The sequence below is a fragment of the Polyodon spathula genome, chromosome 2 (genome assembly GCF_017654505.1).
Source record: "Polyodon spathula isolate WHYD16114869_AA chromosome 2, ASM1765450v1, whole genome shotgun sequence".
In the NCBI taxonomy this organism is placed as follows: domain Eukaryota; kingdom Metazoa; phylum Chordata; class Actinopteri; order Acipenseriformes; family Polyodontidae; genus Polyodon; species Polyodon spathula.
In genome coordinates, this window is record NC_054535.1 from 101,621,363 (window position 1) to 101,648,531 (window position 27,169).

At 40.0% G+C, this 27,169-nt stretch overlaps 1 protein-coding gene and 2 long non-coding RNA genes across 18 annotated transcripts in view; 2 read left to right on the plus strand and 1 right to left on the minus strand.

The window, feature by feature from the left end:
- The window catches only part of LOC121305674 (calpastatin-like), a 99,112-nt gene that overhangs the window by 33,352 nt on the left and 38,591 nt on the right, over window positions 1-27,169 (minus strand). For 9 of the 16 annotated variants that reach the window (XM_041237434.1, XM_041237398.1, XM_041237416.1 and 6 more), the window contains 20 exons: window positions 25,236-25,325; window positions 24,372-24,461; window positions 24,177-24,281; window positions 23,728-23,811; window positions 23,599-23,640; window positions 23,328-23,447; window positions 21,403-21,426; window positions 20,900-20,941; window positions 20,324-20,377; window positions 19,911-19,988; window positions 19,094-19,198; window positions 18,675-18,758; window positions 18,546-18,587; window positions 18,275-18,394; window positions 16,868-17,008; window positions 16,402-16,506; window positions 15,535-15,621; window positions 15,026-15,067; window positions 14,295-14,444; window positions 13,751-13,855 (listed from right to left, as the gene is read on the minus strand). In XM_041237434.1, coding sequence (XP_041093368.1) covers window positions 13,751-13,855; window positions 14,295-14,444; window positions 15,026-15,067; window positions 15,535-15,621; window positions 16,402-16,506; window positions 16,868-17,008; window positions 18,275-18,394; window positions 18,546-18,587; window positions 18,675-18,758; window positions 19,094-19,198; window positions 19,911-19,988; window positions 20,324-20,377; window positions 20,900-20,941; window positions 21,403-21,426; window positions 23,328-23,447; window positions 23,599-23,640; window positions 23,728-23,811; window positions 24,177-24,281; window positions 24,372-24,461; window positions 25,236-25,325 — 1,710 coding nt within the window. Of the gene's footprint in view, window positions 1-6,801; window positions 8,059-10,132; window positions 10,203-11,725; window positions 11,813-11,946; window positions 12,022-12,424; window positions 12,482-13,531; window positions 13,616-13,750; window positions 13,856-14,294; window positions 14,445-15,025; window positions 15,068-15,534; window positions 15,622-16,401; window positions 16,507-16,867; window positions 17,009-18,274; window positions 18,395-18,545; window positions 18,588-18,674; window positions 18,759-19,093; window positions 19,199-19,910; window positions 19,989-20,323; window positions 20,378-20,899; window positions 20,942-21,402; window positions 21,427-23,327; window positions 23,448-23,598; window positions 23,641-23,727; window positions 23,812-24,176; window positions 24,282-24,371; window positions 24,462-25,235; window positions 25,326-27,169 lie in introns of those variants that run through there. The other 7 variants (XM_041237458.1, XM_041237442.1, XM_041237486.1 and 4 more) reach the window with 6 other exon arrangements.
- Window positions 7-4,054, plus strand: LOC121305795. Its single transcript, XR_005948124.1, has 3 exons — window positions 7-2,698; window positions 3,243-3,413; window positions 3,805-4,054. It is a non-coding gene; the product is annotated as an uncharacterized LOC121305795 (long non-coding RNA).
- LOC121305784 lies at window positions 4,452-6,983 on the plus strand. The gene is made up of 2 exons (XR_005948123.1): window positions 4,452-4,932; window positions 5,796-6,983. It is a non-coding gene; the product is annotated as an uncharacterized LOC121305784 (long non-coding RNA).

Sequence of the window (27,169 nt, forward strand, 5' to 3'; positions counted from 1 at the left end):
AATTAGTTGAACAGGGTGTTTAAGAGATGTGTGTAATTTTGCTATAACTACAATAACATTATATTAGCGCAGGTAAAGGGGAAAAGCATTTAACAAAGGATATATGGTTTGGGGGCAGGACCGTTTGCTTAGCTTGAAAGAGAGTGGAATAAACATGCTGGACATCCCTGGAGACCAAACAGCTTTGAAAATCCATTTCATATGTTAGGCACAGGGCATACTCAAACCTGAGAGTACTAATATGGAGCGTATTGAAGCTTTTGAAATTAATTATTTTGCAGTCTTCAAGGGTCTTTACAAAATACTCAATAAAACTTTAGTATCCCTCTTTTCACATGTTAATCATTTCCCTGAAACTCATGCATTTGCAAATGTGTTTACCTGAACAATGGCATAGATTCAAATTTTACATGGAGTTTTCCCATAAGAAGAAAATTGCTGCTGTTTATGTTCAAAACAACAATGTCTATAAATGCGCAAATAATAAACTATATTGTGTCCTTCAAATAAGCACTATTATTATTATACTTATTATTATGCTTAGAGATACCTTGTCTGGGATTTTAAAACATTGACAGGTTTTACTTTTTTTTTTTTTTTTTTTTAATTTACAGACCAAAGTCCTGAAGAAAACATTTGGTTTTTAAAAGAAAATGGCTTTTTTGTTCAGCTGAGGAAAACATATAACAACTTAAACTTCAGGAAAATCTTCTCATTGTCTGACTTTGTGCGTACTACCCCAGACCTCAAAAGTCTGTTTGCTTGGCTTCCCCTGATTTCTAAGAGCCTGAAAAACAAGCCAGTCTGTCAAGTTTCCTTCTGAGGGATCTGAGCCTCATCACAGTCATTGAAGGGGAAGTGGGCAGTGGAAAATTAGCCTTGCTCAGGAGAATTGCAATTCTGTGGGCATCTGGGAGCTGCCCTGTGCTGCAGAGGTTCAAGCTGGTCTTTTACCGCCCTCTCAACTCATTGAGCAATGATCAGAGTCTGGCTGGAGCAATTTCAGAAGAGCTGTGCAGCATAGGCACACACCTGACTGAGGAGTCTATCAATGATATCATCTACCACCTGAAAGACCAGGTCTTATTCCTGCTGGATGATTACGGCGCTGCAGGTTCAGCTCCGAAATGCATTCAAGATCTGATTGTGAAGCACCACATGAATAAAGTTAGCGTGGTCATTGGAGTCCAAATGAACAGAACAGCAGCAGTGCGTCAGTATGCATCTTCAGTTCTCATGATCGCAGCATTCCCAGTGTACTGCACTGTATTTATCTTGAAGAATCTCGTCTCCCACAACATTAGTCTTGTGGAAGGTTTTTTTGTTCAGCTGGGCATGTCACAGTCGTTGTAAGGCATTTTAAAAACACAACTTTTCACTATTGCCATTTGTGCTCTGTGGGTCCAGTACCGCCAAAAGAATACGCACAACAATGACATTTGTGAAGCTTACCTGCACTATATTAAGCTGAAGCATCTCCGTCAATCAGAAAAGATGAGATGCATGATATCATTCAGTGGAGACCTTGCCTTGGACGGACTGTTTGACCAGTGCTTTGAGTTCAATGATAAAGACCTCGAAGAGGCAGGGATTGACGCTGAAGAGGCTATCCATCTGGGTTTATTGAGCAAGTTCACAGCCCAAATGCTCAAGCCTGCGTACAAATTCTTTCATGCATCTTTCCAGGAGTACCTGGCTGGCAAGCGCCTGAGTGAGCTCCTTGAATCTGACTCCCAGGAACATGCAGCGAAAGGCTGCCATTATCTGAAGAAAATTGACACGTTCCTGAAGATCATGGTTCATTATAAATTCTTTTTTGCTCTATGCATGCAGTTCCTCTGCATTAGCCACTCAGAAAATCGTCATTCACTTGTTTTGTGTTGCTGAAAGCAAAGGGTTTTATGATTCCAGTTCAGAGAATGGCAAGCATGTGCCCAATCATGTGGAACTTTCTGTTCTTGAGGAGTTACTAAGCGTTGTCCTTCCTATGGGAACTAATTTTGACATTTTAAAGGATCATTTTCTAGAGTTTGCAGTTGGAGTTGCTTATTCTGGTAATTCGGTCTCTGCCTGCGTTCCTCGTATCCTGGAATTCCTCACTGGTAAAAGTTTAAACCTTACAGTTTCAAGTGCGTTCAATCAGTTTGTTAGAGAATACCCTGAGTCGCTGGAATTATTGAGTGACATAAACATAGTAATATCTGGACACAAAAAAGAGCAATTTCCAGACCTTGTGAAAATGGGTAAGATGTTAGAACCACATGGCAAGCCAGTTGTTGAAGAATAGTTTGCCTCGTCATACCAACTTATAAGTAGTGTTGCTGAGAAAACACGTACTTTGAGAAATTCAGAGGGATGAAACACAGACAACTTCCAGACTCCATAGGTCAAACTTTCTTAACAGCAGAAGATAAGTATAAAATGCCATTGCTCACACTTAATGTGCTTCATGTGGATGGAATAGATGAAAGGGACTGCAAGAATCTGATGGTGCTCTTTTCAGTTTTGGAACAAGTGGAGTTAACCTTGAGTAACAGTGAAGGATTTCTTGAAATTATTCAGCCTGCTCTTGAGATACACAAAGGGATTTTCTGAAAAATCAAAGTTCATTGCACCCATTTAAGTACACAGGAGGAAGAACTGATTGTATTGATGTCTGCCCTTCAATCGTTGCATTTGACATTCAGCCAAGTGCCAGGTACGGTATGAATTTCTAATGGTTTGTCTAAAGGGTTCTGTCATAATGCAGAGTAGCTGATCTTGGCTGGGGGCCCATTGGTAGCGCAGCATTGGCCTTTGCATTCTGGTGTGGTTAGCATGGAGAATCGGCATCACGACTCTGCAAGCCTTGCTGGGCAGGTCCAGGCAGAGAGTTCTAGAGCTATGCCCTTTCCTCCAGAGTTCAGTAGTTAGATTAGCTTAACAGCAGGTGTGGAGGTTTCATGTTGATCTCGGTGCCACTGATTGGTAAGTTGGATGCTGGTATGATGTTACATTTTGGAGAAATATCTCCTCTCAAACCAGAAGACTAGTTAAACTAGCCTGTCTTATGTATCTCTAAATATAAAATACGAGTTCCTTTTTCAATATAGGACACCAAGACTAAATGTAGTTATCTTTCTGCACAGTTGTCCTGAATACTAATGCCAAAGCAGTCATAATCAAGTAGAAGTAAATACATTTGCTACAATACCAACACAGCTTTAAGATGAAAGCATGATATTTTTTTGTTTTTTTTCTAGAGTATTTGATGCAAAATTTGGATACATTTTGTCATCTTAAAGAGCTATTAATTGATGGTCCAAGTGACAGCAAAGTGTTTGACATGATACCTAATGGCTTCGGAAGTCTTCACCATATGGAAAAACTCATTCTTTAGAATGTGACCCTCATAGAGGATTCCAGCAGACTTGGTAAATATTGAAGTGCTTAGTATTTTATTACTACAAGAGGTCATGAAATTGACCCTTGGTTCAAAATAAATTAAAAATCTATTTATAAACATTTATAAAAAACTACAGTTGTAGAAGCCTGTTGACTATGTTAACTGTGTAAATCTTCTACTAGTAACAATTTACTTTCAATGCCTTTCACTACACTGTCATTGCATGTGTGGTTACAAAGTAGCCACACAGCTACATGTGACAGTCCAGTACAAAAAATGTGGATGCTGAAAATGGCAGGAATACAAATCCTGAAGAGGGCGTTGCAGTCTGGTCAGTGATAAAGCTATAGAAATGAGCTCATATCTCTGCTGATAATTGTTATTTGTATAAACGTGTTTGTATTTTATTTTATTTTCAGCCCAGTTTGTTCAGCAGTTTTCCAGTCTCCAGGTTTTCCACCTCAGTTGCAGTATCTGCCCAGGGTTGGCTGATATCATTACTTCACTTGCAAACTGCAAGAAGTTTGAACAGATCTTCTTTAGAGGTTCTACTCACAGTGATCTTGGCGATTTACCTTTTGGTAAGAGGGTTGAGCAACCAGTTTATGTACTGTAGAGGATGCTCCATGAGCAGCCATAGAGAACTGGAGTTGTTCTAGAAATGAGGATATCTGAATGATTGGTGAAATAAGCACTTTCTAAACCTGAATTCAGTTTAATTTAGAGGATTATTTTCCATAGATCAAGCTCTGTACCTGCTTAGCAACACAGTGTAATCTGAAACAGTATGATTCACTTTCAGTTGGATTTGAAAGAATTCAGATAGATTCCAAACTGAGATCTGGTACAAATGTTCACTCAAGACCACTGAATATGAAAAAGCTTTTCGATACTACGGTAGATCTTTCAGTGCAAGTTGTATAAGAGCCATTAATGGGCAACCAAAGGGACTGAGTAAAAATGATTAAAAATGAATAATGTACTTTATTTAATCTAATGTGTGTTTTTAGTAGTTAGTAAGTAAAAACAACAAAAAGAAATATACAGAACACACATGACAGGATATTAAACAGGCGATACATTAATTATTACAGGAATGTAGATGATGTAAAGATAGAAATCTGATCCTTTAAATTGAAAGTGACTGATAGAGCACAGTCATAATTGTGAACTGGTCTTTACTGTTAGTCTATGCTGTAATCACCACTTTTTTAAACAGTGTCATCTTTACAAAACTTCAAAAACCTTAAGATCTTGAACCTGAATTCACAGTACTTTGCAAAACATGAAGAGGCTGGCTGTTTTGGTAAGAAATGTTCCCGTTTCTGTTTTACTGAACAGGCGATCTAAAACACAAATATTTGTTTGTCCATCTTTCAAAGCTTGTGCCCTAGGATCTCTGGCTTGTTTAGAGGAGCTGAATCTTCCTTCAGGAAATGGTGTAAAATCAACCATCTCCATTGTAATTGAACAGTTTCAGCATCTCAAACACCTGAGAGTTCTCTCAGCCACTCTAGTACTTGTGGATAGCAACCTGTATGAGTTAGGTAAGTGGTGTCAACGGGGCACTTTGTACCATATACATGTTTGGACTATTATATTTCTTACTGATTTTAATATCCTTGTACACTTGCTATCCTCTATTATTTATGCTTAGATCATTAAATAACTAGTGTCCCTTTTCAATAACAGAGGATGCCTTTAAAAAAAAAAAAAAACACTTCATTTTTTTACCTTCAGCTGTTACACTTGTTTCTGAAGCAGAAGCACTGGATATTAGGCCCTGTCCACATTAGTCTTCTCAAGCCATATTAAGGGTTCAAAAACAGTTTTAGTCCTTAATATGATTTGTAACAGTGTTCAAAAAAACTAATTTGAGACCTACTCAGTCAGTAGTCTGGAACTTGATTTTAGGTAATATCGTGTGTTAACCTGTTTTACCTGTAATCAGGACACAGAGCGAGTTTGAGTGGTTATAGTGTCCTCTGAAATGCCACACTGCCTCGGGCTGTATGAGACCATGTAGATTGAAAGATACACACAGTAAACAATAACACAGTTGAGAAGAAAGTGAACTTTTAGTACATTAACCATTAGTGCCTGCTGGGGGCACTCGACAGTCTAAGTACAAAGCGGTCGTCCGAGCAGCTTGGTGATGCTGCTGCATAACCCCACTGTGCTGCACTTATCTTTGGAATTGACGGCTAGCATGGACACAAGGTTTCAGGTAACCCTGTTCTGAGCACTTGCTTCTCGAACATGGCTGTGTTTAAGCCGTAGATCATTATCTAAGCAGAAAGCCACAGTCTGACACAGAACACACATAACATGATATTAAAGAGCTCAGAAATTACATTCAGTTATATATCAGTATAGATTCAGTCAGAAATATATATTTTTTATTGTTTAGCAAAAGCTGCCAAAGAAGGACATCTTCAAGCAATTCAGAGACTGGATCTCACTGCCAACCATGACATAACAGACTCCGGCTGGAGAAACTTCTTTCTTACTTTGGACAGCATGTCTGACCTAAAGGAACTGATCCTCAGCAGGTTGTATACTTGCAGCTTGCAGCCTGCCGACTCTCCAGTGAGGGCTTTTGTGCATTGCATCTCACGGCTCAGCAGTTTAATGAAAATTGTGATGTTTGGCTGGCTGCTGGACAAGGAGCTTCTCACCATGTTTAATAAGATGAAGGAGCAGCACCCACAGTCAAAGTGTCTCAATATCATGTGGAAGTGGGTACTGCCCTTTGCACCAGTCATACAGGACGGAACACCCTAGGTTATGACACCAGCACTCAGTAATCCCTTTTCTTGTCCTTGTTTTGGGTTTTTCATACCTAAATTTAATCAAAAATAAGTAATAGCTGTTTAAGTAAACAGTTGTGATTGTTTTTTTTTACATTCTTATTATATAACTGTGAAATTATAGTTTGATTTTGACAGCTGCATTCAGCATGTATTTTTATGTTTTTTTTGATAGCATTGTTTTTATTTAAAGACCAATTTGGACTAGTCTACTATAGATCCAATAATCTATACATCATCTCCAACATTGTACTAATAAAAGAACGTGCTCACTCACCCTATACTCTTTATACCCAATGGAATAACTTTAATTGTTCTGTTGATTTGTGCCTGTTGATCGGACAGAGTTATAACAATGTATGACGTTATACAGTTGTGTTATTCATTTCTTTCCAGGTGTCCAATAACCTTTCATATTGTTGTTTAAAGTACCAGTCTGATAATAACAAGTGTCACCGTTTTAATTGATCAAAATATTAAACAGTAAGTTACTGTTTGCAGTCCTTTGGCGTGCTCTTATTGTCTTGACTCGGACGCTGCGGTTTCATATAGAGGTGGATTTGTGATGATTGTAAACCTGTGACTTCATAAATAAATACAACTAGACACAATATAAAGTTATTTTATTTAGCTTTTTTTATATCGCTTTGAAATTCGTATTTTAATAAAGTACCCAAAAAGCCAGACAAAAAGAATGCAATTTCCAATTTTATACAATGTAGTGCAGCATTTCCTATACTCGTAATGAAATCCAAAGTTACAGAATCCATTCTTACAAGCTTTTAATATACAAACCAGGTTTAATGAAAACAGGAATTCAACCAAGAACGAGAAGGTTCGCCTTTATATGTTATTATAAAAAACAAAACAAAAAAAAACACCTGGATTTGTAATTTCGTGATTATGTTTTATGAACACTGAGTAAAGAGAAATGTGATATCACCATTCTGAACTATAAAACACTCAAGTGTTATATTAAAGTAATACTAAAAGAAACAGATATTCAAGGGCAACAGTTTTGACTAGTAGTCATTTTGGAGGACTTTCCACTAGAAAAGTTTGTAATAGAGTTAGAAGTTTCTTTAGGTATTACTTAATATGCACTACTGCTGTCATAGCTTACAATAATAATGGAAGGTGTGTAAAGATCATCAGTAAACGATAGCCCTCTATCTATGCAATACATCCCTTTGTATATATTTCCCATGTTAAAATCACCTGTATAATAAAAGCACCTCTCAACTGCGCGTGTGTTGCATGCATGCCTGCTTGACTGTAATATGACTGCTTTACTGATGTTCTCATGGATCTGACCCTGATCTGGGTCTGCTTGCTAGTGATCATTGCACCTTTCCTGCCCCCCTGCCAGCCCCCCAAAAGAGCCTAGTTTTGTAAACCTTCTCCAGTAAATGATGCAAAATGCTGGTTACGCTGCCAGCACAGCACAGTTAACACCCAGTGATAGAGGTTTCCAGTAAAGGGCACTGCAGGCTTCAATTGAGAAATGCTGCAGTTCTGAGCTTTTTGCACAGGAGAGTACTGGCACTGGCGAGACTCTATATACACTGCCATCCACAGTCACAAATCTGGTTGAAGGATATATATATATCATTTTAGTCCTTGACAACAGAGATGTGATTTATACAACAGAAATAAGACAAAACTTCTTATACATAGCTACATAGGTAGAGAATCTGGTTAGTCTAACTCTTTTGTGCTTAAACTTGCAGGAAAGCCAGTGTACAGAGAGTTGGGGAAAAAAATAAAAATAAATGAAAAACACTATCAGCCGTTTGGTACAGCAGCCTGGAACCCCAGTCCCAGTAACAAAAAGAGAGGATAAGCAAGCCTTTAATTGTGCACCTGTGTGGGAAGAAAACAAAAACACAGGGTTAGGATCGTCACACATTTATACTGCCACATAGTTCTCTTTCTTCAGGATCATTCCACAGGGAAGCCCACATGTCAAAAAAGTAAAGCAACTTGATATGGACAACTGGGTGCCCATAACTGGCACTGCAGGAACAGCGATTTCAGTTTAGAGATCTCGGTCATGTTTAGACGGGGGGCATAGCCCTTCCGAAGGCTGGGGTAACATGGACAGGGTTTTTATATACTCATGCACAATGAAATGCAACAGTGTAAGTTTTACATCAATAGCTCATTGGGTACATACATAATGTTATTTACATTTTAAATAGTGTGCAGATAGGTCTGTTGATTGTTTGAGTAGTATTGTTCCTGGGGATAACAAAATACTGAGCTGAAGTCATGTGATTTCATAAAAAACGCCAGGTGCTCAGTGTTTGGTATTTGAGTTGAGTTAAAACTACCAAAATGAGTTGATTAAGAATCTGTATAAACAGCTATTTGAAAAGACATAATTTTATGCAAGAACAGTTAAAGACAGGAGCATACCCCGCTTGACTAATGAAGTTGCCCGGAGAATGAGATGTTCTGTTTCAACAATCAGCAGACTAGTCCAGAGAAACCATGAAACTAGCTCTGTGAGGGACAGGCCACGTCCTGGAAGGCAGAGGGTCACCACACCGGCCCTGGACCGTCACATCCAACTGATCCATCTGTGGAATTGTTTTCAGACTGCAGTGGCTACAGCACGAGAAATTCCAGGAAGAAATAACCCGCGCTTCAGCAGAATGACTGGAGCTCGCAACCAGCATGAAAATGATTTATTGTTTTATTCACAGATGAATGCCGTTTTGCCCTTGACAGATCTGACTGAAGCCACAGTGTGTGCAGACGTCGTGGTGAGTGTTATGCTGACTGTTGTGTTGTCCAAGCCAACTGGTGCGGAGGTGGAAGTGTGATGATATGGGGAGGAATCTCCTTTAACACAAGAACGCCTTTGGAGCAGATAAAGGGCAACCTTAATGCTCAGCAATACATTAACAAAGTCCTTGAAATTTTTGAGTTTCTGCAAGCTAATCCGGATGTGTCGATTTTCCAGCAGGGCAATGCAAGACCACACAGTGCTAGGATTACAATTGCATGACTTCAAGAAAACAATGTCGAGGTCTTGCCGTGGCCAGCTTTTTCTCCTGACCTGAGTCCAACAGAACATCTATGGGACCAAATCGCCAGTGCCACAGCAGTCTATCCAAAGGCTAATCAGGTCTATGAGTCAACGCTGCCAGGATTGTGTTAATGCTCAGGGAGGTCATACCCGATACTAACTTTGTAATGTTTTCATTTTGACAGTGTGTCATGTTTCATACTGAAAACTTATCATGATTCTTTGATCTGTATTTTTGTTCACATTTTCTGTGATTTTTGTTTGATATCTAGGTTTAAAATATGTGATTACATCCATTAGAGCTGACACTTGTGTTTCTTGTGTGCATCAGTATATAATGTGCATTGCTGATAGAGACATTCCATTTCTTTGTTAACTAAATAAAATGCTGAAAAGTGACACAAAGTGACTTCTGTACCAGTAACCAGGTATATCAGGTGTACTATGTTATATAACTATGTACAGTATACAGTATGTGCAGTGCTGACTCGTGTAAGATTTACAACAATCATGTCATATTGTATGCTTGGGTATAGGTATGAGTTTGGAAGCAGTCCAATGTTAGACCGGGTGGATTTCAGTTTCCTATTGTAATGTTCCCACAGGGGTACAGGATTGAATGGAGGAAAATGTCAATACATATTCCATTCCCAGTTAAAGGCAACATGGCTGCCTTACTATTTTGACAATGAACGCAATCAAATGTAATCATGTAATGACTATAATCATCTGTTCAGGATAATCTTTCATTAAACCGTGTCATTTGAATAATTCTAAAAGTAGATTTGTCCAATTGATTATAATAAATAATAAAGTCAGTAACCAACACTCAGCCCTACAGGGGTCGCTACGAGCCAGTGTAAAGAGCACCAGGCTGGGGAACAGTTCCAGCCTATCACTTACCTCTCAGGGTTTAGCTTTTACTTGTTTTCTTGGGATCAGTTGTTGTCTCTGCCAGCTGCTGCTTTGCCTGCTGGTAATATTAAATACACAGTCTCAGATATTGTCATATTGTGCCGACAATCTCTGTGATGTAAAATTCTTGCTTTTCATGTCAGTTAAATATAATTTCTAAATAAATAAGTACATAAATAAAATTCAGTAAAAGCACTCCCTTATCCAAAATGTTAACTCCAAGCTCATTTTAATAAAAGCAAGTCTGTCCACTCGGACAATATCACTGCAGCTCTTGATCTTCTGCCAAGCCTGCTGCAAGCAAATCTGCAGAATCTAATGTAAGCAAAACCATGTGTAGGTGTGCCAGGAGACTGCAGACCATGTGTAGGTGTGCCGGGAGACTGCAGACTTCACTGGGAGTTAACCCTGCAGCCCAGTCATTAATAGTTCACATTGAACAGCTCCTATAGAACTTCTAGCTGGCATGCATGTATTGGCAAAGCTTCTATGTGCTGCCGTGTACTTGCACAACTCAAATTTCAATATGCGGTGCAGTTGGCAGCACAGTTCTCGATTGATGAACAATGTTCTTGAAAGTAATAAATAAACAGATAGATTAGGAGCACAACAGTCAAGTTCCTGTCACAGGACTGGTCATGAATGTAAGAATAAGAGGCGAAAGAGGGAGCTGTTGACAGAGCCTTGCAATGAGATGTGTTTCAAGGTGTTTTAAAGCAGCCACTAGGGGGCTACAAGCACACACTTTGAGCAAGTTTGAGCGCGTGCATTGCGAGTCCTACAGAGAGTAAATACTGTTTGAGCAGATCCAGTTAGACAACAACAAATGAGAAGTCAAGTGTTGGATCCCCGGGAAGGGCTGGATTATTCACAGCTGGAAATATAAAGCGAGTCCTCTCGCGTTTGGTATATCGTTTGACTGGTGTTATTGCTCCCACTATAGAGTAAATGTGCATCACCGACAGTAAAACAAACAAACAAAAAATCCTTTAGCATGCTGGGAAAGGAGTTCCTCAATAACAAAAAACAGAACTGTACAACAAATGTGTCTGTTTCTTTGCAACTTGAAATTTAGCACAAAGCACTGCATTGATTAAATGTGCATAAACAAACTTTATTTTCAATATTCAGTCTACAATACTCTACATGTGCAACACATTGTAATAATTCAAAACACAAGAAAACTGCAATGATACACATTGCAGTGTTCTGTATGCTATACTGTGCAACAGAATATGTCAATACTGTGCTGCAAATTACTTACTGACATGCTAACTGTGTGCCTTAACCTCCAAGGTGATATGAGCGGGGGTGGAGATCAGGTGTATGACTAAGAAACTTGAATGATGTTAACCAGAGTGTGACCATAACCAAAGTGGGATTATCAGGAGCTTTCCCCCCCATTGACTCCCTTTATATTCCAGATGTTTCGATGTGGTGATAATATGCGGCTGGTATCATTAACGGGAGTGATGTGAAGCGTGTCTGTCTGTACAGTGCGTTACTGGTGTTCAAATGCTGTACCGAACGCAGCCCTCAACGCCTGGCATGGAGTACAATACGTCAGTGTTGATCAGGTACCTTGGGGGGTTGACTTGGGTCTGTGCTCTGTGTCTTAGGTTTTGCTGCTGCTGGAGTAGAGCTGGGGACCTCTTTCTTGTCTTCAGCCTATTAAATCAACAGAATGAACTGTTACCCCTCAGCAGATTCACCAGGACTCACAAACGAACGATCAGGGTTTAAAGATGCCAGCGAGTTAAACGCTGTTTCCAATATATAAATGCACATGAACGTAGTCCTACCTTTTTCTGAGGTGAAGAGTCTGATGTAAATCCCATAGATAAGGAATCAAGGGCATCTCCTTTTTCTTTATCAATCTGGAGGACAGAAGGGCAAGACTGAATTCCACAGGTTGGCAATTGACAATGAAATGCTTCCTGCGAAGATCAGCAGCTTCACCAGCCAGAACGCGACCCTGCACTCCCCGGACTGTGTGTCTCACACTGCACAACACTGCCTTTACTAGGGGAGACCATAGGGATCACTTCAATTAGTTACAATGCATTTCAGTAAAATATAGAACTAGGTCAATTATTTTCTATACTGTGATTGTGGATGGACAACTGCCTTTCTATACAATAATTATGAATGATGACTAAATAATAAATCATCATATTCACATACTGAGCTTGTATGGCTATTCTATAGCCATGCATTCCTGTCAGTTTTACACTGGCTTGCCTGCAAGATTACAATGCTTTTCTCTTCTTTTCTTCTTACCTGTGCTGGATCTTTAGGTTTTACCACTTGCTTGCTTGCATCTTTCCCTCCCTTTCCCTGCAAGACAAATGTCCTGATTACATCTTAAACAGAAGAAATACACCAACAATGTCAAAAACATCACTTGGTAAAACAGAAGATGTTTAATCTGTAACAATGCTTTGGGATGTATTTTTTTAGTGTCTTATGCAGTTTTGCCTAAAGGTTTTAATGCTAGTGTAATAAACATCATTACTTTTAAAGGGCATGCTGTTCAGAATTTATTATTTTTTCTTTTTGTGAGGTTTCTTGGGAGGAATTAGGAATTGCAGGAGCAGTTTGTGTTGTAGCTGGTCAAGCAATGTTACAGGAGCTGTTACATTAGAGGTGCTGCTACCAAGTACAATGTGTTAACAGTAACAGACAAGCTGTGCAGCTTGAGAGACTGTCCATCTGCAGCTGGGTCTCCCCTGCAAAACCAGAAAGACCTGTTTTTTTGACCTTTTTCTTCCTGTGCTTGCCTGCCTGTCTGCATGACCACTGGCACACCCTTTCTGCTTTGACAGATCTGGAGGTATTTCAGGAGTGGATATAGCTGACACCCTAATAGTAGCTGCTTGCTTTGACAGATCTGGAGATATTTCAGGAGTGGATATAGCTGACACCTTGATAGTAGCTGCTTGCTTTGACAGAGCTGGGTAGCAAATTAACAAAGGGATTATGAATTGATAGATCACACAGTGACAGTCCACAGATCCAGGGCAGCTACTGAAACACACAGCTTCTGTAATACTTTACAGCAGGGTTCATCTATACCCTATACTGATATTGAAGGGAAAAACAACAAGAAAATAAATACTTAATAAAATAAAAACTAGACAACACGGCATATACAGTACATGGAACTGGCTTTAATATTCATTTGTATTATTACTGTTGCCATATCTTTTATTTACTTCTAATGCGGAAAGATGGGCTGTTAGTAGATGTAAATCCACATGCACAAATGGGTGATGCTATTTCACAGGCTGACTGGATTAACATTAAGGCCCTATATTGGCCTTCAATGTAAAATTAATCTTGTACTTGTCACACTAAACCTCAGAGTCACTGAGACACAGTACCAACCTTTTCATCTTTAAATCTGTATTGCTCAGGGATTGTGTTCTCATCCTCTCCCAGCTTTGGTTGGTGTTTATCAGTCATTTTATCCTAGAAAAAATTGAGAATTCCTGTTGGCATTAAATAAATACAATGGGCCCAATTCACAGAACTGTGGACCCCAAGGTGAAACTGAGGCTCACAATACAATCATGTCTGAAGTAAGCAGAATGATGCTGTTGTTACCTTGACAACAGCAGACGCAGGGACTGGTTTGGGTGCGGGTGGGAGCTCGTCTGGCAGCAAGGTGTCTGAAAGGGCATCCAGTGCAGCAGTGGTGCCTCTGGACTCCTGAGGAAAACAAGCAGGGCACTATACAGCTTTTCAACAAGGGTGCTACACAGCTTTTCAACAAGCAGGGCACTACACAGCTTTCAGAAGCAAATTTTTTTTGCTAAAAAAATAAGTAAGCATGCCGATTAACAATCTAAGCAGAAGCATCAACAGAGAACCACACACAACACATATAATATTATATTAAACATTTAATGTAACACTCTGAGTTTCTAGTTTTGAAACAATAATCTACATTTTTTTTATTTTATCTAGTTCAGAATAAAAACAGAAAGCTTTGAAAACTTTGCTTTACAATCAATGAAAGGAAGAATAAAAGACAAACAGTGTGAAGTGGAGCGCTCAAAGAAAACTGGAGCGAACAACAGCCTCTCTCTCGGTCCATGCAGTATTAAAGAATCCCTGTCAAATGAGGACATGCCAATGAGGTGCTTACCTGCCGTGAGACTGGCTGAGACCTGGCTGTACTGGACTGGACACTGGACTGGACAGTGGGGGCGGCTGTGCACTGGACCGTAGGGGCGACTGCAGGGGAGTCAAAATCTCCTGCCAGAGCGTCTAATGCTGCACTGTCTCCCATTGTTTCCTAGAATACAGACATAGATCAATGCATTCTCAGTATCTTTCGCTTTGAAATATCCGTATTACTTTATTTTGCATGGCATACATTATTCTGTCACTACATATTGTACTACATATACACTACATATGTATGTTGAGATTATTTACTTCTGTGCCCCAGTGATATTTAAGACATACATATTGGTTATTAAGTTTTAGAATACTGATTTACATTTACATTTACATACAGAATTACATTTCTCTATTGCATATCTAATGACTGTTTTTCACATTTAATTGAGCAGTACATTCCATTAATAATGCCACTCACAGTACAGCTTTTATTATTATAGGATTTAGAATACATTTTGGATCCAGAACTAGAAAACATACAATCAACACAGATGTATACTAAAATAAATGGATCACACGGAGAAAGACTTCAAGTCAAAACGTACAAACTATTTTCATTTAGTGTTGCTGTTAATAGTTATATTTATGGTACAGCAGGATTTCTAGACATTGCTGCAAAGTTGCACTCTGTATCCCTACCACTGACATATTTGCCTTCTAGTAAAACCCTTGCTGGATATTGCCTCCACTCACCTTTGGCTTCTCTTTTGGTTTAACTCCATTCTTATCTTTGTCCTACAATAAGAAGAAACAGGATCGCTAGGTATTAGTTTCCAAGGTTCTACTGTAGATTCTACATTATTAATGTACTCCCACCTAACTCCGCCCAACAAACTGCAACACTGATGCTGTTTCCTGCACTCTTGACCATTAGACAAAACAAAGAGACAGCTCAAGCAAATCGGTACCACAGGGTTTTGTGCAGGGGGCAAACAAAGGGGCTTGGGGCCTTGTAAGCAGTGTCAGCACCACTTACAAAGTTTCATGCTTTGATACTTTTTAAAAGCTGCTATAAAGGATAGAGGCATCTTAAAAATGCTACATAAATCTAAGCTGTTGTTCTTGAAATATATTTAAAGTCTGGCCCTACATGGTGAGGTGTTAACACCAATGGAAGCCCTGTACCTTTATGTGACGCACTCCTTTGCCTTTAGAGACACACACAAGGAGAACACCGAAGAGGAGGTTTGAAAAGCAGTTACCTTGTCAACCAGGAATCTGTATTCTGGTGGGAGAGTATCATCCCGGTCTCCCAGTCTCTCGAGTGTTTCCTCGGTAACCTTGGCTTCCTAAATACAGTATTCATCATCATCATCAACCTTCTTAATTCTCTAATCACTAAATATATCAAAGACTTGCTTATTGCACTTCTTTGCCTGTCACACACAAGGCTGTATTACTTTTTGTCCTTACATATGGGAAACTGATTTCAAGTCCAATTGTTTTTTTTTTTTATTTTTAATATCAGTTTTTAAGTGTGCAACATATCTGGTTAATAAAATATAAAACATATAAAACACGAGAAATATGTGCTTGTCTTTGTTATAGCAGGGGTGCAAACTGTTTTAAAAGTTTAGCTCTAGGATAGCCTACCGGTGCTAAATTATCAAACCCCGCCCTTATGAAGCCTCTCCCCCCTCTCCAAGGAGTTTTTTGTTTATGAGTGGGTAGGTCATGTGACTAGTCCAGACCCAATGAAAAACTATCATCCTCTATGGTTGCTAAGGAATACAAAAAACAAAAATATAAAAAATAAAGTAAACCCTGTCTTCTGGTGCTAGAAAGTAATGTTGCTGGTGCTATGTGCCACATTTGTACCCTTTTATAGCTGTTTGCACGTTTCGACTGCTGCGCAGCATGTTGTGACTTTGAACTCTCATGTTGCACTCAGAATGACAAGCCAGATGCAAGCATTCCTTAAACCTGAACTGTGACCACACCAACAGGTGTGAACTGTGACCATTAGAAGATAATTAATGTACAAGGCTGTTCAACTTTAAACGCTGTAAATAGTACAAAGTCGGTGTCTCTCATGTGTAGCACACTTCTGAAACGCTTGTTGTTGTTACCTTGACAACAGCAGATGCAGGGACTGGTTTGGGTGCGGGTGGGAGCTCGTCTGGCAGCAAGGTGTCTGAAAGGGCATCCAGTGCAGCAGTGGTGCCTCTGGACTCCTGAGGAAAACAAGTCAGAACAGTGCTTTAGGACACAAACTACAGGAGGCTACTAATTCTAAACCAAAAGTGTTATGGCGAGAAAGCTTGTGACCCGGGTGATTCTAGTCTATATATAACATGTCTGAATGAATGTGACTTGTATTTACCCCCTGCTGCTGCTCCCTCAGAAGGAGATGCTAAATAAAATAAAACTGCAGCGTGCTCGGCCTAGCAACCTGGATAACAATGCACACCGACACGGCAGACAAAAGAGTTATTCCCTTTAAATAAACCCCAGCAGAATAACTGAATACAGAAAGCATTCCATTCCAAATATGTCACAGAAGCGGCAGGGAGTTCCAGTAACCGATGTACCCACCTGCCGTGAAACATTCTGTGGCTTTGCTGCAGCGCAGGGTTGAGATGTGGGCGCGGCTGCAGCGTGCACTTTGGGGCTGACGTCCGGGCAGACAAAATCTCCTGCCAGGGCGTCCAGAGCTGAGGTATTGTCCATTGATGTCTGCAAAGGAAACGGTAGTGCTGTTAGTGTTGCAACAGATACCCCTAGCTGCTGCAGCAGAAACAGCTTTCAAGAAAGCAACTGTTTCCAGAGAGACGCATTCTCCCATGCAGGCTACACAAAGTGGAAGGACAATAAGACCACCGGCAAGATAGCGAGATGAGTTCTAATTTACCTAAAGAACACTGTTTAAAATAGTTTTGTTCAACTCATTCCTGAAGTAAAGAATATTGTGGTAAAGACCAATCCCCACTGTGGAGTAAGTGCTTGCAACCTCTAGTCCTAATGTAGACAAGTTAATTATTTGTATAAAAGTAAACACTTTCGAATCTAGGAATTTAGATATTAAAAAAAAATACATAAAAAGGAGAGATGTCAAAAGGCATTGCACTAGTAATCAAGTTTATTACTAGACAGGGCTTGCACTTTGTTCAGTTCCAGTTGTTAATAAAGTTGTTGTAGTTGGCCTCTAGCTGTGTCGGAGTCCTCGTACTTTGATAAATACAACACGGAGCACAATGTTTCTTTCTGTTATTGCTTAACATGCCACAGATGTGTTCTTGCCCTAGTAGAAGCTCCATTGTCATATTTTGTTAATAAGCCATATATCCACTTCTCACTTGAAAAACATGCACACACCTTTTTGATGACGTAATCCACGTGTGCTTACTGTTTCTACTAGGTTGCTATGCAATGAAATACAGAGAGATGCTCACAATTCAAAACAAACAAAAAAACTACAATGGTCTGAATGGTTAAAATAACAATTGTTTAAACCTAAGATACATTAAATAAAATAGAGATTTACCATTTACTTTTTTCTTGGTAATGATGGTTTAAAATCTTACCCAGATATATATATGTTTGCATCACAAAGGATCACATTTCTATTATATTATACTGTGTTTATTCCACATACCGATATTATTATTATTATTATTATTATTTTTAGGACTTTGGAACTGACTCAAATGTTTATTTCCACTTGAAAATAAAAATTTGTAGTATTATGTTTGTATGTTATTCAGTGGCGTCAGGAAGATGAAAAGCTAAAATCTCATGCTGACAGAGATACGTGCAACTTCTACACTTTTCTGATATATAAAGACTGACTGAGGTTTCTGACACAGTATAAAACTTTATATGGAATTCACTGTAACAGAAAACCACATGGAAGAAGGCTGGTTTACACAGCAGGACCTGCTGTACCAAATATATCAGACAAACAGCAGGAAGTGGGAGCAATCCAGAAACAGCTGTGCCTACCTGCTGTGTCTTTGGTGTTGCTGCAGAAGGGGCCGGTGCAGAATGCACATTGGGACTGGGGGCAGAGGAGACAAAATCTCCTGCCAGAGCATCAAGAGCAGCCATGTCATCCATTGGGGTCTGCAGAGAAAACAGAGCACACAGCTTCATGCAAGTGGAACAAGATAGTAACACTATAGAACACATGTGTTGAACAGAAAATAATAAAACTAATAATACTAACAATAATATTAATAATAATACTAATAATAATAATAAGGAAAACCCCTACCTTGTCTTCCTCCTTTGCTTTGGGTATGGGTGTGTCTTTATTCTACACAGAACACAACATAAGCAGTTAATATGGCATCATCCTCACTCTCTGGCATTAAAAGTAGAGTTTACTTAAACCTGTACTTACAGTACCACCAAATCTATAGTTAGGTGGAAGAGAGTCTTCTCTCTCCCCAACTCTCCCCTTATATTTCTCAGCAGTTAAGCTTTCCTGCAACACAACAATGCACAAGACAATAGTGTTTAGTTCGACTTGTGAAAATGTAAAAAGGTTCTACTGATTCATTTCTAAGTATGGAATGTGTCCTGTCTTTACAATTTATTGATATAAACTGGCAGTGGTTTCTACACTATTTACTACAGATGCAGTCATCCACTGGCAATTGGTATGATCGTTAAGGAATGCTAATATTATTAGAGCCCTGTAACGCTCTTCAGTATCTGTAAATCACTAACATTATTAATAATTCATTTTTAAAATAAACAAATCATTCCCATTTTAACTGCCCTGTGTTCTGAATGGTATTACTCCTCCTAACCCAGTACCTGAATGATATCTTTAGGAAGAGGTTTGGGGGCTTGTGGTTCCACTTCTGCAACACCAAGCGTGTCTCCAAGAGCATCCAAAGCATCCAAGGACATCCCTGAACTCTGTGGATTTATAAAAGGAACAGAATCAGTTAATTCTGCATCAGTTATAAACACAATCACGACGTCCATGAGGTTATTATACAATCTAAAACACAAACTGCAGACAGCTCTGTTAGTATGAGAAATATGAGTCTGATATAATTCATATTCATTTTTCAGTATAAAAAACATTTAATTAGATATCCCAGGCTAGTCTTTCTATAAAGTTACTTATTCCTGAAAGTGCGGAAATAAAGGGGCCAATAAAAATCACCCCTAAGGAAAAACACCAACAGGACTCATTTAGAGAAATAGCACATAAAACAAACATTGAGTGGCAGCGAGTTGCAGGGGGACAGGGCAATGGTTACACTCTGGGGTACCTGATGTACTTAGATGTAAGACATGATTCTGAGAGCTATATTGAGGCCACCATGGTGCACAGCAGTACAACAAGGTAAACAGTGAAGACCCACACCGAGTTCCTCTCACTTGTGTAAATAAAGAAATAAAAAGCACCAAACTAAATTAATAAACCAGGAACATACTAAAGCCTCTATTACAGACCAGCCCACACCACCATACCAAAAGTAAACTTCCATCCTTGACCGTCAGTTAGCTATAGGAATTAACCAGTTCTATTTGCACTCAAGAGAAACTGCTGCCAGTCTGATGGCGAGAACGAGGTCATCAGCCCCACTCAGGGCAGACTTGTCGATTCCCTGCTACCTACCTCAGCACTTTCCTTGCCAGCAGCAGCAGCGGTGGTGGTGGCTGTAGCAGTGCCCAGAGAGGACTTCTGATCCATGGGCTGAAAGAAACAGGAGGGTGGGGGGTTGTGACTTGTTCTCTCGAATATTTTGTATACACCTTACATTATTCACACGAAACACATTGTTTGCCTTTGTGCTTGGTCCTGGACAAACACAAACATGTCAGGCTGCAGCTTAAACACTGTCTCCACAACCATGAAAAATATACCTTCCTGCCAAACTTAAAAAAAGTTTGGCAGGAAGGTATATTTCCCTAGCTTATCTGTGGTGTACAAGGCGTGGAGATACATTATTTCACCCCAATACTTAAGGGACACGATTCCACCAGACTGATGTTAAAAGATTGACAAACAAGTTGATCGTACATCCTTACCGTGGTTTCTTTTGGCTTTACAGCAGCTGGTGCACTGGCAGAGGAAGCTGTTGGCTGTGCAAAATTCAAAAGAAGAATGGGATTAATGAGAACGAATGCATGCATTACACCAGACTGCAGAAAACATAAGGAAAGCAGAGAAAATATCCCGCTTTCCTTTACCCTCAATCACATTAAGTCAGAAGCAGGCATACCAAGACTGCACCTCTGTGATGCACAGTATCAACCACAACATCTTCTTCTCACCTGGTCTGCTGTTGCTACCTGCCGAGCTTCACTGCCTTACTCTGCATACCTGTACGTATTTGTAAACTGGTAATGCCTTGGGATTTTGAACTGCCCTCTGTATATACTAGAAGCTAATACGCCAGGCGGAGGGTGTCTCTTATTGTCCAAGATATTTCATCTTGTACATTACATATTGTCATGCAAGACCATTGCTCAGAGAGGGTCCATATGAAGCACTCAAAACAATGCAGAAACAGGATTAATAGAGGCTCCAGTTAGCCCAGGTCACTGTGTTTACACTGTCTGATCCCCATGAAGACCCGCATGGAGAGTGCAGCTGAACCTTACCTGCTTTGCTTCCACAGTCTTGGCAGGATCTGTTTTTGCAGCCTGCGTTGCATTTAATAAAAATAGAGAAGTTTAATATGAATGGACAGGAAATACAGTAGCAGTTTTACATAGGTTTACTATACTTTCACCTTGCTATGCATTTCATGTGCTTCAATATGCTTAACTATATCTCAGTGGGTTGTGTATGCATATACAGAAAATGTAGTTTACACAGCGAGCACACATATAGTATACAAACATGAATATATCTAGGCAACATGCTCTCACAAGCAGCTTTCTAAATACATTTAGTACCCTGTGTGGATGCAAAAAAGGTTTGAAAAACATGCAGAGTAAAACTGTGGAGGAGACAGCATGGAAGCAATGATTAACAGATGAATCAAGTGAAAACAATTCCTTCTTTGGTAAGCTACACAGTATAAAGTGGATATCGATCTAAACATAGAAGCCTGATTAGAGTGCATTCAAACAGAACTTAACAATACATAACACGCTCTTACCAATTTGCAAACACCTTTTGGCACCTATTGGAAATAGCATGTATCACTATAGGTCAAAGATAAGATATGCAAGCTGTTCAAACTCTATCACGTGAAACAGCGCGGCTAAAAATCTACCACATCCATGTCGGTCAACAGTGACAAATATTGCTCTGAGAAAGACCAGGCACAGGAAGATCCTCCTCAGCTACTGGAGCAACCAGCTCTGGTCACACAGTGACCCCTGAGACAAACAGCAAAGAAACACCAGCTTGGCAACAGTGCCAATGACAAAATGACAGCAATAACATTTAAACAAATTTATCTCAACAACAAAATGACATACATTGAGCATTGACATAATGAAACAAAATTAACAAATTGAAATGTTATCGGGCCTTGGCACCACATCTTGTCACAGTAAAAGATCCCAAACAAAGACAAACCCTAACAAAGTACAGACTAGGTGACCACAGCTTGGCCATCGAAACAGGCCACCATAAAAATAGCTGGCTGCCCAGACAGGACAGACAGTGCAGTCACTGTGAGTTGGGAGAAGTCTAAACAGGTGTACTTCCTACTGTCCAGCTCCAAATACTGCCAAATAAGGGACACATACCTCCTGAAATTCTTGAGTCAGCTGACCCAGATTCCTCACCTACCTGACCCTGAGAAACTGCGTATACTGCTGGGAGAGGAGGCTCTGACAGCAGAGCTGGCAGCCCAGTACGTGTGTGCCTGACACAGCCTGCGGGGCAACGTGTAGACATGCAACAGACGCACATTGTTTATTGGTAAATTAGACGGGGGGGTGGGGGGGGGGGATTGATATTATGTGCTATTAACACTCTATTTTATGTAACATGTGTGTTGAAATGCTTTGGCAACACTGGATCACTCATGTCATGCTAATGAAGCCAGTTTGAATTTGAATTTGAGAGAAAGAGAGAGAGAGAGAGAGAGAGAGAGAGAGAGAGAGAGAGAGAGAGAGAGAGAGAGAGAGAGAAGACACACACACGTCAGCTCTCACATATCCGACCCTATAACATTTTGACTTCAGTGACAGTTAAAAGTGTGACTCATATCTGATTCTCTCATTCTGGCCCATTCCAACCCTTGTCCATTTTTCAGGGAACACAAAAAAGATACAATGTCAAAAATGCACAGCATAGTGTGTCTTAAAATAAGTAGGTTTCTATGTAGATGTTCTGTAGTTGGTTTTGTTGGTACAGTCCAATATTTTCAACAGGAGCAGTATTTTATAATAATTCAGAACGATATGACACTGGTTTGGCTGACATTTCTGAAAACGATGCTCGACGGGGCAGTCAAGCGAATGGTATAATGGCATCGATTACCAACTTTCACTTTTTGTTCCCTTGCCTTCTGATGCAGTGAGTTCAAGAAAAAATTATGGAGAACAATATGGAAGCAGTGACTGTGCTAAATAGCATCCATCTAAAAGCATCAAGGAGTCTCATCTGGATTTGATTTGCAAAAACTATGGCATCTGTAAAGAGGAATGCTTGAAAAGAAGGAGAGTAAGATGGATAACTCTGAATCCTGACTGGAGTTTAAGGAGCAGCTTGAGTAATGTGGATAGCCTCTTTCGACTCTTCCTTATGATACCCGTGAGCACTGCATCATGTGAAAGGAACTTTTGCTGTCTTCATCGTCTTAAAAACTACTTGTGAACACTACTGGACTGGAACACCTTTCTGGATTAGCCATGCTAGACACAGAGCGGGACATTCCCATCAATTTGGAGCGAGTGATCGACAGCTTTGAGGTTTTGTGCAGTGTGAGTGGACGGCATATTCTTCTTGCCTTAACGAAGAAGGCTGGTTGGTTTACTGATAGGTTGGTTTACTCAGCATGACCTGCTGTACCAAATATATCAGACAAACAGCAGGAAGTGGAAGCAATCCAGAAACAGCTGCGCCTACCTGCTGTGGCTTTGGTGTTGCTGCAGAAGGGGCCGGTGCAGACTGTACATTGGGACTGGTGGCAGAGGAGACAAAATCTCCTGCTAGAGCATCAAGAGCAGCTATGTCATCCATTGGGGTCTGCAGAGAAAACACAGCAGACAGCTTCATGCAAGTGGAACAAGATAGTAACACTATAGAACAAATGTGTTGAATAGAAAATAATAAAACTAATAATACTAATAACAATACTAATAATAATAATAATACTAATAATAAGGAAAACCCCTACCTTGTCTTCCTCCTTTGCTTTGGGTATGGGTGTGTCTTTATTCTACACAGAACACAACATAATCAGTTAATATGGCATCATCCTCACTCTCTGGCATTAAAAGTAGAGTTTACTTAAACCTGTACTTACAGTACCACCAAATCTATAGTTAGGTGGAAGAGAGTCTTCTCTCTCCCCAACTCTCCCCTTATATTTCTCAGCAGTTAAGTTTTCCTGCAACACAACAAAGCACAAGACAATAGTGTTCATTTGATTTGTGAAAATGTATCAAGGTAGTATTGATTCATTTCTAAGTATGGAATGTGTCCTGTCTTTACAATTTATAGAAACTGGCAGTAGTTTCTACAGTATTTACTATAGATGCAGTAATCCTACCAGGACACTGGAAATTGATATTGTCATTAAGGAAAGCAACATGCCTCAAAAGGACTCAAGGAATGTTGTTATTAGAGCCCCTCATTTAAGTATCTTATTATTATTATTATTATTGATCTAAAGTCTGGTTTTTAAAAGAAAGAAACCCTTTCCATGTTAACTGCCCTGTGTTCTGAATGGTATTACTCCTCCTAACCCAGTACCTGAATGATATCTTTAGGAAGAGGTTTGGGGGCTTGTGGTTCCACTTCTGCAACACCAAGCGTGTCTCCAAGTGCATCCAAAGCATCCAAGGACATCCCTGAACTCTGTGGATTTATAAAAGGAACAGAATCAGAACAAGAGAGCTGCCTCCCTGCTCAACAGTGCTCAATACAGATACAGCAGCCTTCATTTACCTCCTCAACCTTGGCTTTCTTGTCAGCAGGAGGCTTTGGAGAGCTTTTTAAGCTGGCTGATACAGCGCCTGTCACATCCTTGTCTTTTTTCTGAAGAGAATTGAAAGAAAGCTTTGTTTTAAAAAGATTAATTCTGCATCAGTTATAACACAACCATGACCTCCAGGGAGGTTATTATACAATCTAAACACTCAAACTGCAGACTGTTCTGTTAGTATGGGAAAGATGAGTCCGATATAATTCATATTTACTTTTCAGTATAGAAAACATTTAATTAGATATCCTAGGCTATCTTTCTGTAAAGTTACTTGGTGATGAATGTGCTAAGGGAGACAATAAATCACCCCTGAGGAAAAACACCAAACATGATTAATTTAGAGAAATAGAACATGCAACACATATTGAGTGGCAGCGAGTTGCAGGGGGACAGGGCAATGTTTACACTCTGGGGTACCTGATGTACTTAGATGTAAGACATGATTCTGAGAGCTATATTGAGGCCACCATGGTGCACAGCAGTACAACAAGGTAAACAGTGAAGACCCACACCGAGTTCCTCTCACTTGTGTAAATAAAGAAATAAAAAGCACCAAACTAAATTAATAAACCAGGAACATACTAAAGCCTCTACTACAGACCAGCCCATACTATCATACCAAAAGTAAACTTCACACTCTTGACTGTCAGTTAGCTATAGGAAATAACCAGTTCTACTTGCACTCAACAGAAACTGCTGCCAGTCTGATGGCGAGCGCGAGGACATTAGCCAGATTTTTTTGGATTGACAACGCACATCTTATCAGAATCTTCTGCCGAGGTCCCCACAGTGACTCAGGACAGACTTGACGATTCCCTGCTACCTACCTCAGCACTTTCCTTGCAAGTAGCAACAGCAGCAGCAGCAGCTGTGGTGGTGGCTGTAGCAGTGCCCAGAGAGGGCTTCTGATCCTTGGGCTGCAAGAAACAGGAGGGCGGGTGGGTCATTTACTGTGCCGGAGCAGGCATAGCCAACACACTGTACTGTACAGGAGGCTGGGCAGGAACATTCCGAGTAGGGATGGATACCATGGCTTTCCTTAGATCAAGCTCTGCATCCGTTTAGTTTAATGTGACTTGTTCTCTCGATTATTTTGTATACACCTTGCATTGTTCCCAAGAAACACATTGTTTGCCTTTGTTGTACTGTATGGTTCGTATCGCAGCTTTATCCAGATCATGGTCCCTCGAGCAACTCTCTTTTTTAGGAGTATTGGATTGTAGGAACAGAGAATAAGCATTGTTGCAGGAGGGAGCATGATCTGAGTACACTACAATGTTTAGAAGTGATTTGCGACCCATAAAGCCTGGAGAATAATTGCCACATCAAGTCAAGTCTACTGCAGTACTATTGACAGTACCTTATCTTTTAATTATCTCTTCTGCTCAGCAAGTGGTAGTAAAGCTTAATACAGCAAGAGTACTAAAGCTTACTGAATGTTTTGAACAAACTTGGAAAAAGAAATTAATGAATTTAATCCATTCTTCTTGGAACACCAGGACGACAGTAATAATACCATTAAAACAAAGTTTGTTGAATGAAGCTGACAGACTTTTTTTTTTCTTTTTTTAAGTTCACTTATCTCTCACAGTACCACAATGGAGTGGAATGTTTAAGGCACACATATTTTGTAGAGCTGGTCAAATTCACTTGAGCACCAAGGGAAGAGAATGAGGCCTGCACAAACACAATGCTTGATCTACTCAATATCTCCAATAAATCTAAGCTGGCAGGTTAGTCAGGAAAGACAGAAAAGTGATGCAATAGTCCTCAGAGCTGCTTCAAAGCTTCAAAAGAGGGACATTATCGATTTTGGCATCAAATGAGATGCTGTACCTCCTACAAGGCTGTATTTTAAATTAAGCAAAGCCGATCTTAAATGGATACGTTTCTGGAATATTTCATGCTCTATGTTTTTTGTTGAATTCTCTATTGTTTACCCTCAGAGCATCACTTTGTCCTCTTTCAACCACAAGGGCTGCTTCTGAAAAGTCTTAATAGATGAATTTTTTAAGTGTGCAACTGTAATTTGGTCCCCACAGCAACTCTGACAACTGTGGGTAAGTAAATGAGAAATCTCAGTTTCTGAGGAGACATAAATGACAGCTGACTCTTATGAGTCTGTTAGAAGGAGGACCAGTACCTACATAAGAATAAGTCCCTTTCCTACAATACCATGTATCCTGTTGTAACACTTAGTTCCACTTCCCAATCTCTAATAAAAAATAACCATATCCCCTGTGCAGCAGTGTAGCAGGGAGAGATCTGTGCTGACTCTGCTGGCGTGTTCACGGGCTGCAGGAAGAGGGCGGCAGTCGCTCAACAACTGCCTGTGAGTCATGGCAGTGACACAGGGAGGTGGGAAAGTGGGTTTGTGGACTTTCCCCCTCTCTGAATGGCTGATTGGGTGATTGTTGGTCCCATAAAATAACGCTCTGCTGTTTCCTCAGGGCTGCCCTTATAGACTCGCTGAGAGTGCGGAAACGCTGGTCGCGGACCGAGAACCAGCCGGGAGAGAACAAAAACATATTAAGTTTAAAAAAGGGAAAGGGGTTCGAGCGCATTGTGCAACACCCAAGATCGGTAACTTATAGGAAACCATAAGGCTACCGTTCCCCAATTTGTCATGCATGAAATATTGAATTTCCCCAGGCAATGCCGGGTACTTTCACCAGTTGAAAATAAAGGAAACTAATGGAAAACTTTGGACGATAAGGGGAAATCTAGATAAGCCAGGGCTTCTCAAACTCAGTCCTGGGGA